This window comes from Camellia sinensis, chromosome 6 (genome assembly GCF_055761805.1).
Source record: "Camellia sinensis isolate YWXY chromosome 6, ASM5576180v1, whole genome shotgun sequence".
In the NCBI taxonomy this organism is placed as follows: domain Eukaryota; kingdom Viridiplantae; phylum Streptophyta; class Magnoliopsida; order Ericales; family Theaceae; genus Camellia; species Camellia sinensis.
Window position 1 is genome coordinate 95,780,482 of NC_138966.1, and position 12,322 is coordinate 95,792,803.

At 34.9% G+C, this 12,322-nt stretch overlaps 1 protein-coding gene across 2 annotated transcripts; it reads left to right on the forward strand.

Annotated features, from left to right (window-relative positions):
- The first annotated feature begins 1,811 nt into the window (after positions 1-1,811).
- Positions 1,812-11,480, forward strand: LOC114297782 (O-fucosyltransferase 7). 2 transcript variants are annotated; one of them, XM_028242258.2, is made up of 12 exons: positions 1,812-2,265; positions 2,780-2,878; positions 3,143-3,242; positions 3,345-3,412; positions 4,662-4,750; positions 4,840-5,020; positions 5,129-5,257; positions 5,341-5,474; positions 5,606-5,819; positions 9,376-9,560; positions 9,670-9,765; positions 10,915-11,480. In XM_028242258.2, the coding sequence occupies exons 1-12, from the start codon at positions 2,122-2,124 to the stop codon at positions 11,066-11,068; spliced, it is 1,593 nt and encodes a 530-aa protein (XP_028098059.1). In that variant the 5' UTR covers positions 1,812-2,121; the 3' UTR covers positions 11,069-11,480. The 2 variants fall into 2 exon arrangements, 1 of the variants encoding a protein (XP_028098059.1); XR_014332680.1 differs by lacking the exons at positions 9,376-9,560; positions 9,670-9,765; positions 10,915-11,480 and adding an exon at positions 6,889-7,834 and having other exon boundaries at positions 1,816-2,265; positions 5,606-6,820.
- The last annotated feature ends 842 nt before the right edge of the window (positions 11,481-12,322 follow it).

The window sequence follows — 12,322 nt, forward strand, 5'->3', positions numbered from 1 at the left end:
CCCGACGAGGAACGTATTATCGTCCCTATCCTCGTCTCTTAACGGGTATCAGGTTTCCCTGACCCCGGAAATTCCCCGACCAAAAAAAAAAAAAACAGAAGCAACAACATCAACACAGATCATCATCAACATCAACAGATCTCAGATCAACAAAATCATCAACAACAGATCTTAGATATGTGTATCTGAGTGTGTCACAGAGAGAGAGAGGACGACGGAGACGATGGTTTGGTACTGTAACGAATGACGGAGGAGATCGGTGGCGATGGACGACGGAGAAGGTAGAGCGACGATGCAATGTAAAGCAGCAGTGGAGGAGAAACGTGAAAGTGAAGCAGCAGTACAAGCTGGACGGCGTCATGGACAGTAGTGGTGGCACCGCTAAGAAGGAGGAGGAGATATGCGAGAGTGAGAGAGAGTAAAGAGAAGAGAGAGAGAGAGAGAGAGAGAGAGAGAGAGAGAGGAGGGTATATATATGAATGAAGGATAGAGAGGGTATAATAGTAATTTTACTTCGGGGGAAAACGGGCCGGGATTGGAGACGAGATCGGGACTAGAAAACGTGTCCTCGTCCCCGACTTGAAAATCATCGGGGATTTATTTTTGAATACCATCCCCGGCTCGTCGGGAGTATTTTTCGGAAAAAAATCACTCTAATCGGGGTTGGGGGAGCGGGTCCTCGTCGGGCCGGTTTCAAATTGTCATCCCTAATGTACCTTATTTAGATATATCTCAAAAGTAAAATATTTTTTAAAAATAATAAATATACAAAAATACAAAAAATGTACTGAATTCTCGTATTTTTTTAAAATATATTTTTGGTATTTAGTGAATTTGCTAAATATTTTTTTCACAAATATTATACTTTTTAAGTACATTTATGTTAGATGTATCTAAATATTTAAAAAATTACTTAGAATATTAAAAAAAAATTGTAAAAAAAAATTATTTTTCTGAAAAATGAATTCTAAAAATCCAAACAAAATAAATTTGCTCTCTAACAATACAACATTTATAACCTATTTAATTTTCTATGATAGTGGGGTTATGGGGTGCTTGGCAATAGAATTTTTTTGATTTTTTGGGCTAAAATGGCATTAAAAGACAAAATAGGCTATAATAGTTAATAAGACAAAATGTCACAGTTCATAATTATTTTACTTTTTTCTCTCACAAATATCACATTTAACTACAAAACAAAAAAAAAAATCTAATCTACTTTTCAAGTACAATTATTTTAATCAACTAAAATAGATAAAAATTAAAATAACTTACTAAAATAATCAACTTTCCAAACACCTCCTAAAGTGAGTTAATGCATACTTTAAAAAACCCAAGATTAAAATTTTGTATTGGGGTGTTTAGAGAGGAGGTTGGAGACTAAAATAATAAATAAAGATTAAAAAGATTAAAATAATTAATAAAATAAAATATCTCATCTAAATTATAATTATTTTATTTTTTTTATAATTATCAAATTAATAATAAAAAAAAAAGACAACTATCATTATAAACATAACTTTTTTAACTAAATTAAAATAATTAAAAAGTAAAAAAAATCAATTAAAATACCAAGATTTTCAAGCCAGCCCATTGATTTTTATTGGATAGATTGCAAAGATCAAGTTGTATAGAACAACTCTTTGATTAGAGTAATGTTAGAGATCCTAAATATTTTAACAAAAATTTTATCAAAAATCTCATATAAATGTGGGACTCACACAATATGGATCCCATATAAATTTCACACCCATATAAAATATTTAGTAAAATTTTTAATAAAATATTTAAAATTATAGCTCTCTAACATTACTCATTATTACTTTTTTTTTCTTTGTTGTCTTCCCAAATCTCTCGCCCCAACCCAACCCAATTGGTCTATATTTCTCTCTCTGGATCACCCTCTCATTTATTACTCTTTGTTGTGCAAACCCAAATATAAATGCCTCTCATTTTGCCTCTGTGAAACCATAATTTCACAGACAACAGGAAGGATGGAATAAAAATAACATTGAGAGAGAGAGAGAGAGAGAGAGAGAGATTGAGTTGCAGAAATGGCGTCGAGTAATCGTTTTTCACATTATTAGTTTGTGTGTGTGTTTTAGAGAGAGAGAGAGAGAGATGAAGCGGCGGAGGTGGAAGACGTTAGGGCTGCTGAGGAAGTTGCTAACGTGCGCCATAGGTTCATTAGGCCTACTGGCCCTGCTCAATGCCCACGTACGCCTGTTCCTTTCCAAGCTTCCTGACTCTTACAAGCTCCCCATGGTCTCCTCTCTCTCTCTCTCTCTCTCTCTCTCTCTGATTCTAGGGTTTTGCGAATTCTGGACTTCTATGATCTTCGAACTTTGGTTTGCTGTGCTTTACTGATATTTGGATGTATATACAAATATACGTATCATTGTATGTGTTAATGACTTAAAATTGAAGCTTTTATAGTCAAACTCGATTCAGTTTTTAATTTCTTTTTCTGATTTTATTATTCGGATTTTATAATTATATTAACATTTCACAGGAAGATTGTTTTTTCCCCCTAAAAATAACGGCTAATTGTGGTTGCGGATATTTTCTTCTTTGAATCTATATATAAAGTACTGTTATTTGAATGCTTCAAAGTTCCTCTTTTGATTATTGTTAAGATGGGGTGTGTACATTTAAGTAGCCATTTTTGGAAATAATTTGGAAATTTTGTTCTTAGTATTATGATATCTTATTAAATTGTCATCAATTAATTAGGGGTATAAAATTAGATTGTTTACTGATCTGGGTTTCAATTTTGTAGCAACAAGAAATTGGATACCAAAAATTGGGAGGAGAGAGAAGCTGGAAGCTAGAAGTAGCACCGCCTCATTTGTCAAGAGCTCCTCTCCCTGCTCGCAAGGTTTTTTGCTTCTCTTAGTAGATGTTCCTATCAGCTTGCCTTTGACTTCATTAATTTTGTATTCATTTTAAACCCATTTTAAGAAATTTATTTATTTAGTTTCTGGTCTGTCTTTTTTTTAATCGGTGTTCATGAATAAGAAGGATGTTTTAATTTAATCTGGTATATTGTGCGGTTTGCTGTCATTGTTATTATACATGATGACATAAAACATGTGCAAATTCATCCAAAATAGTCATGTTTTCACTCCTTTAGACTTGACAGTTGGATGGTGCAAGGGGAATTTTCAATGTATACAAGCTATGGAAGCCGCCACCAAATCGAGACTATGTGCCCTGTGTTGAGCCAGGTTCTACCTACAAATGTAAGGGAGCTGTGATTTTGCTTCAAGATTACACTTATGAAACTCATTCATAACTTTTATTTAATTATTTATTTGTTCATTCATAAAATTGTTGTTCATCAGCTCCTGATGAGTCTCAAGGTTACCTTCTTGTTCATTCAAATGGCGGACTAAATCAGATGCGAGCTGGGGTCCGTACTCTCTCTATCTCTCTCATGTTAATTCTATACTGAGATGGGCTTAATCTTACCTCTTGTCAAGCTACTCCCATCCTGATAATAAGTGCTTCTGTTATTAGGGATTTTTTCCCCCTTTCTGTGGTAAACCTAACATAGTATAATCACTCCAGCCATAACCTGTTATGAGATTTTAAGGTTTGACAGTCAATAAGCTTTTGCCAATACTTGCCAGATTTTAGGAGTATTGTGGAAATGCTTTCACATAATTCTTATTCAAAAGAGTAGTTACAGTTTTATTTATTTATTTTAGGGGAAATTTCAGTTCAGTGGGAGTTGTGAAAAATAATTACAAACAAGTGGTAAACATTCTTATGTCTTCAGCTCTTCCTATTACAACTTTAATTTTACTTTTATTCAATGTACTAAAATAAACATTTATAGCTGACTTACTTGAGGTGAAGGTTGCAAGAAATTGAGTATGCTTTCCTATCGCACATTTATGACATAAAATGTGAATGGATCCCTGATTGTGAATTGCTATGGGGACAGAAGTCTCTTCCTTTCCGAATAGTGAAATGTGCCTCCAAGCCAGATTAGATGAATGATCGTAGGAAGTGAGCATCCTTCTTTGACGTGAACAATACTATGTCTAATTGTATCATTGACTTCTTTTGGCACATTAAAAGACCTTCCATGTCTGTGAGTATGCCAAATTAGCAACATCTGGAGCTTTAGGGATGTAAATTTGAACTCAAACCAAAATTGCATAATTTTGATTAGTTTGGTTCTATTACTATGAGGTACTTACTCTATTTATAATGGTCAATTCCAAAAACTTAAAAGCAGATTGATCCCATCCGTTCTATTTATGGTAATTACCACATTTAATGAAATTGGCTAGTTGATGTTCTTTGAATCAGTTCCTAGTTGTCAAAATATGCATGTAAGTTGTAACACACTCCTTTTATTTGTTATTTTGCTACTGTAATCTAGCCTTCGGAAATTACTTGCTTCTATAATTGCTTCCTTTTACCTGTTTATTGTTGATTATATGTTAGTATAACAATTTGTAAGTAACCTATTGTACTTTTTTCTTTTTCTTTTTCTTTCTTTTTTTTTTTGGGAATATTTTGCAATGTATGGCACAACAGCCATGCAGAAGTAAAGCTGCCAAGGTGTCATACATTTCATCACTATCATAATGTTGTTGATACAGTTATATTACATTGAGCTGAAGAACTATCTTATTTTCAACTTTCAGATATGTGACATGGTTGCTGTTGCCCGTATTATAAATGCTACACTTGTAATCCCAGAACTTGATAAGCGCTCATTTTGGCATGACACTAGGTATCATTTTTCAAATTCATAATTCGCAATTATGTATAAATTTTTTGCATGCTTGATACTGTTGTTAACATTACATGTTCAAACTGCAGCGTATTTTCTGATGTGTTTGATGAGGATCATTTTATTAGTTCCTTGGCTAATGATGTAATAGTCATTAAAAAGCTTCCTAAGGAACTGGCAAATGCTACTAGAGTAGTTAAGCACTTTAGGAGCTGGTCCGGTATTGATTATTACCAGGATGAGATTGCTAGCTTGTGGATGGATTATCAGGTTTATGGACTAAAGTATTTTTTTTGGAGGGGAATATAATTTAATATTTCAAATGCAATATTCACCTATCAAAAAAATGTAATATTTGAATTTTCTCATCTTCCTTAGGTTATTCGAGCAGCTAAGTCTGATTCTCGACTGGCAAATAATAATCTGCCTCCAGACATTCAGAAGCTGCGCTGTCGAGCTTGTTATGAAGCCCTCCGTTTCTCACCACAAATTGAAGCAATGGGAAAAGTAACATCTCTAATACTAATCTTGACTTTTTGGAGTGGCTATATATGTCTGTTTGGGTAATGCAGTACCATTTCTTTTTGTAGTTGTTGGTGGATCGGATGAGGTCTCATGGTCCATACATTGCTTTGCATTTACGATATGAAAAGGACATGCTTGCTTTTAGTGGGTGCACACATGATTTATCCCCTGAGGAAGCTGATGAACTAAAGATAATCAGGTGGGAAATGTCTCTATAATTTTACATATACTTGCGTTTCTGAGTTGTGTACTTATTTGACTGAACAGCCTTTAATGGATATGCTGCCTGGGATTGACTTTATATGTCATGTTTTCATTTTGAACTTGTAGAGAGAACACTTCATATTGGAAAGTAAAGGATATCGATGCCACGGAACAAAGAGCCAAAGGATATTGCCCCTTGACTCCAAAGGAAGTTGGATTATTCCTCACTGCTATGGGATTCCTGTCAAGCACCCCCATATATATCGCTGCTGGAGAGATATATGGGGGTGATTCTCATATGGTTGATCTGCAATCGCGCTATCCCTTATTAATGAAGAAGGTATTTCTCTACCCAAAAGTAGATGGTTGTGCTGTTATTGTTAATAAGAATCTCTTGAACTCCAAAGGCACCCTTTCCACTTGGAGTGGAAGGGCCTTGTGCATGTCTGAATTCATGAGAAACAGGGATTGTGAAAACTATTTATGTAATGTTAATTGAATGACTTAAAAAAAATGTTATAGACCGTGTGTGGTAGCTCATAGAACATAAGAACGATCTCTGAGTTTGTACGTCTATCCTAGTTTAATTCATTGGGTTACATGAGTATCGCAATGCTACACTTTAATGACAATCACCAATGCTAATCGAGTAATGCCATGTGCACTGTCTGTGCTGTCTACTTCTATGCTAATTAGAGGAAGTAATCATAATTTAGCACTAGCAATGAGACCATATGCCAACCTTAAGTTGTGATACATACTGGTAATAATGCAATTGAGATTATTGGCTCGTAGGCTGAGGGATATGTTGGTACATTGTTTCTCAAAGATTTCAGGATTTAAGGGAGTTGTTTGTAATCATACAAGGTGGTGTGTGCTATACTGCTATGCCTTTCAGCTAGCATGTCAGTAGGTTGAGTTTTAACCTGATTTAGCATCATCTGATATCAGTTCTGGTTATACGTCACATCTAGTATTCCAAAAACTAATCTGTGGCCTCCTAAAGAATTGAATCTGATTTCTAGTTTCTTGAAAATTGATATATTTTCATTGTGATTGGAAGCTAGGTCTTAGAAGTTGCTTAAGAACATGTATGGTCAAAGGATGATGTTAGACATCAATGAGACCGTATGCCAACTTTAAGTTGTTATACAAACTGGTTATAATGCAATTGAGATTAATGGCTCATAGGCTGAGGGATATCTTGGTACATTTTTTTTTTCTCAAAGATTACAGGATTAAGTGGGTGTGCTGTCCCTGTTAGCAAATGTGTTAATGGGTTGGGTTTCAACCTGGATTTAGCATTATCTGATATCAGTTTTTGTTATAGGCTAGATCTAGGTTAAAATAATCTTCTGTATCCTAAATAATTGAATCTGATATCAGTTTTTGTTATAGGCTAGATCTAGGTTAAAATAATCTTCTGTATCCTAAATAATTGAATCTGATATCGGTTTTTGTTAGAGGCCCAATCTCGTATTCGATGGTTGGTGTGTGGCGATAGGCTTCGCTTCTGGGACTGTCTTCGCGGCTGTTGCAAACACTGAGCAAGAACGGTAAGGGGTGCACAAGCGGAGATAGGGCATCTGATGAAAGAAGTTGGCATCTCTCTCATTCCTTGCTAAATTGGAAAGTTTCTTTGGCATTAGAGGGTGAAAGGATTCAAATCCGTTACCTCCTAATGAGGGACATGGGTTCTGGCCACTGGGCTAATCTCCAAGGGTGGTTGTGATTGGAAACTACTACTAGGTCTTAAAAGTTGCTTAAGAACATGCACGTAGTATCTAGAATATTATGAGATAACCTTTGGATAAAATCTAGGGCATTGTTACTAACACATAAGGTACTATATATATTGTAGTTTGTAGATATACCTAGATTTCAAATATATCATATTGGTTTACCTGTATTGCATTTTGATCTGATTGTGATTGATTCTTATAATACAGAGGTATTATGATGATCTGTCAATCTGTTGAATCTTGTTTGACTGAGGGTGAATTTTAGGACACCATGCACAACCCATTTTGAATTAAGTCTGTGATTGGTAACCAGACAGAGAAACAGCTGAGCAAGTGGGAGCCACCTACAGGGGGGATACACCCAACTGCAGATACTGCTATGTGATGCTCCCATTATTTTGAAATAGTGAATGCACCTTGGAGGTGACAAAGACTTGAGATAATTCACTGATATTATAACATAGTGATTACCTTTTATCATCATCTGGACTTGAACATTGTAAATGAATGGCAGTGTGGTGTAAAACCCCATTATAAAAGAGGGCCACTTACTAATTGAGCACAAAAACTGAAAACTGGTGTTGGAAACTTTCTCCATCGGAGTTCTTTTTCAACAGCTAATCATTTATTTGGTTTTTTATTTTTTTTATTATTTATTATTATTATTACTACCTTACTCAGCCATGATATGCTCAAATTTGTGTTTGCAGTTCTTTCTGACTACTGCATATTTTAAAGTGAAAGTGTTGTCTTGAGTAAAGATTTTTTAAGATTTTTTTTTTTTTTTGGTTCCTATATTACATACAAGTAATTGTCAAGATTTTACTTGGCTTTGTCACTAAATACACATTGGTGATCAACCCATGCCCAAGAAAAGAGTGGATTTCCAGACCAAGAACCTTCATTTTGCATGAAACTGGCGGCAGTGAAAGCTAGCGATAATGCCCCTTTCTTTTTTTAACCTTCCAAAAAATAAAATAGAGTTGAAAATCAGAACGCGGAAGAAATGACAAAAATCAATATGTGAAGTTTGTTCTCAGAAAGCATGATCCCATGATGGCAAACATGCTTGTCATTCGCTTGTATAAAATCGGAACAAACAAATCTTTTTTTCCCCCATTGTATTATTTGTTTGTTTTGGGTATTTGAACTTTTTACTGAAGCATGAAGGCAGTAGGAGGATTTGGAAATGTAGACAACCTGCATAAAGTAACATTCTTCCAACCGTCACACAAATGATTACATCTCGTCTATTTCGTGCATAATCTGTCATTTTGGTCTTTAATATTTTTATTGGTTTACTGTGACAAGTTTGAATGATCACTGAGGCATATTATGGAGAGTTGTGGGGAATGGTTGATAGATACTGTAGAGTATTTGACTTATTTTAGACATCGAGATACTCTAAGCTATTTTGAAGATTATTTATGTGTTCCTTATACCTGTACTGTATTTACCTCTTTATAAGATTCTTTATTGCTCTCACGGAGTAGAAAAGAGAGCTGCTACAAAGTTTACCGAACAGACAGATAAAATGTGAGAACGGAGAAAATAACAAGAATGTTGATATGGGGTAGAGCCTTCACCATGATTTATAAGGCTAAAGTATGCATAGTCAGCCATTAGAAATTCTGTAAAACAATGACTGAAACGTATCTTTAGTTTTTCTTCTCATTTCTTTGAGTTTTGATTTCAAGTGTGGGTTGAACAGAGTAATTTGGAGGTATAAATTCTGCAAATCAAATTTTCACTTTAATGGATACATCATTGGTCATAAACAATACAAAGTGCCCCTAAATACAGAAAGCATAAAAGACAACAAGCTCAAATGTCTGAATGGCACATAGAATAAGAGTCAATGACAAGATCCCAATTAATAAAATGACAATACATTCAACTTTTGGGCACTCAGTACTTGAAATGAACCTGTGCAGTTTGAAGTTAAAAGCTAGGCTTTATCTTTAAGTACCAGCAGTTCTTTATTCTCTCTCCCTTTGCACGTTTGACCCTGGTTTAGCAGGAGCATCATGCACTAGGTTTCGATTTTTTAAGATTTGAAGAGATGAAGTGAGGGCTTATCTAATAAAATCTAAAGTTCTAGATGTTGTTTGGTAGCTAGCATAGAGAAATTTATATTTATTGTTGATTTTACAGGAAAAACTGGCATCACCAGAGGAGCTAGAGCCTTTTGTCAATCACTCATCTCAAATGGCTGCTCTGGACTACATTGTGTCAGTTGAGAGTGATATATTTATTCCTTCATACTCTGGAAACATGGCAAGGGCAGTTGAGGGTCATCGTCGTTTCTTGGGACATAGGAAGACCATTTCTCCCGACAGGCAAGACAATTGATCTTTCAGAGCCCATCCAGGTTTCAGTAACTTAAATGTACTATTCATTCTCTCAACAATTCTTGAAGTATTTCTCTTTATTTTTCTTGATCTTCAGGAAAGCCCTTGTCCAACTTTTTGACAAAATATACCAGGGAACAATGAGAGAAGGAAAAAAACTTTCCACTCGCATTATCGAAATCCACAGAAGACGGTATGTGAATGTAAAGATCCCTTAACCACAGCCCTTTTGTACAAATATGATAATTTTATGCATTTATTGTTCTTTGTCACATAAATCAATGACAATTACAAATGGTTCTTCTAGGTGTAATGTCCCTGATTGTTTTCCTCAAGAAAATTATTTTGGTCCAAGTAACTTGTTATTCTATTGTAAGGTTTTATTTTGTAGAACATGGACCTCCTACAAAATCTCTGGTTATGGTGATTTATTTTATTGGAAAATTTTTGTACTAGACTCCCATTGTTGGGGTCTGTTGTATTATTATTTTTTTTGTAAATACTGTTGGGGTCTATGTTATATGGACTCTTCAATTAAATACCCATGTCGGACATCTAGCACATAGATAAGGGTGTGGGACTTGTCTGATACTTCACATCGGATGTCTCTTAAATAATTTATATTTAACACTATCATTAGATATATGTATTGTTTATAATTGCTATAAAATGAGTAAAATATCCTTTTTTGACATTGTATGTTACATATAACACTAAAAATTGCATACTAATTTGAAAATATAAAAATATGACTTTTTTTTTTTTTGTCAAGTCCACTTATCCTTAAATTTGAGGTTGGACGCCCAACACTTGTACTAGAGTCCATGTAACATAGTTGAGGCTCTCGCAATGATGTTTATTCTGCTTATAAATATAGGCCTGTTATCTTTTCTTGTGCACTCCCATTGTTGATAGTTGGGGAGAAGGATAATAAATTTCTACTAGTGATGGACTTTAGCTGAAAGGGTTGGAGGAATCAGTTATTTGGGGCTGCTTTTTTTTTCCTTTCATTTTTCGTGTTCTTGGAAACAAAATAATGAAAAGTTCAAAAATTCCCATCATTTTCATATCGTTTTCATTTTTGTGCAAAAATAGTTTCTTGAAATTAACTTTTTTGATTCTTTCTTTAAGTGGATTGTTTTAGGAAAATTCTCCCAAAAACATTATTTGAAAACAGTTTATCAAACAATTTTTTTGTGTATATTGAAAAATGAAATTAAAAAAGCATTAAGCGAAAACACAACCAAACATGTCCTTTCTCTGGTACTTAATAATATGGCGAACCACATGGTGACCATTGTTACTAAGATTGTTCATTGCTTCTTTTTTGTTGGTTTCACAGGCAAGGCTCCCCAAGGAAGAGAAAAGGCCCCATTTCTGGAACCAAGGGCACGGATAGGTTTCGGTCAGAAGAAGCGTTTTATGTGAACCCTTTACCCGATTGTTTATGTCAAAAGGAAATGTTGGCATTCAACACATCTATCAGCATCAGGTAGATCAGAGTAGCAGAACAAATTCCCGTTGTAAAAATGTCCACAGGCCAGTCAATTGGCATTTCTGATAATTTATTGAAGCTCAAGAAGCCAGTGCTGCCACTGTTGGAAATTAGTGTTGCAGAACGTTTATATCCTGAGAATATTTTGGTGGCTGACAAGTTGAGTAGAACGAGGCTTCTCCTTCAATTATGAAGGCAGGATTATTTAGGCTGCAAAGTTAATCCAATTTTTAGTGTGGGAGAGGAGGAGATTCGTTGACGGAGATGATACTTAGTGCTGTTGTTACAATAATGTGCTCTGTTGAGGGATACGATTAGTGCTGTTGTTACAATAATGTGCTCTGTTGATATATCGTTCCATTCATGGGCATTCAATGCAATAAAAATAGAATGAATTCATTCTTTTCACATCATTTTCAGTGCGTCTGATTCCGTCTTATAGTAAATGCGCAATTTTGAATCGTTTGTGTTGATTCCTGGTGTCACATTATGGAAATTTTCAGGCTTGGTGTCGAGGCACTGACAATGTCATGACTGTCAGTTGGTCTTTAGATCAAACAAAAGCTACAACCAGAGAAGATGAGTGTTCTCCAGAATGGCTGGTTTTCTCAACATTGTTTGGAACCCACTCGCAATAGAAAATCAACTAGACTCCTCTTAGTCATGCTTGGTGGTTGACACTACTTACTGGATCTTCATCCGAATTTGACCGACGATGGTGACACCCCTCGAGTCTTTATGATGGTGGTGAAAAGAGTGCTCTTGGGTTCTGTCTATCCTTCCCATAACAACTTCAGCTACTGTAAAAGAGTGTTCATATGCAAGGATTGATTATGAATCTTTCACACATTATGAGAAATAGGAGGAGATCCTGCCTAATATATAATGGGAGTTTCTATTTACACAAATAAATTTCTCATTGCATCCATAATATGCATTGTAATACTTGTACATTAGGAAGTCTTGTGCAGGTAGGTGAAGTGGGAAACTTTTTTTTTTAACTAAATAGAATCACCCATATATGACCCTTCAAGGAGGTTTGTGGACAAGGGGGTTGGATTGGACAAATAATGTCGTGTTTTGTTCAGATTTTGTCACATGTGATTAACTAATCTTAGAAATTTTTTAGGGTGAGATAACCTATTTCAAGGTAATGCTAAATTATTGAATTACCCCTTTTAGAATAAGTTATTGTAACATAATTTGTCCTTAAACAATGAGTGCCTACCTTCATCCCTAACTATGACAAAAACAT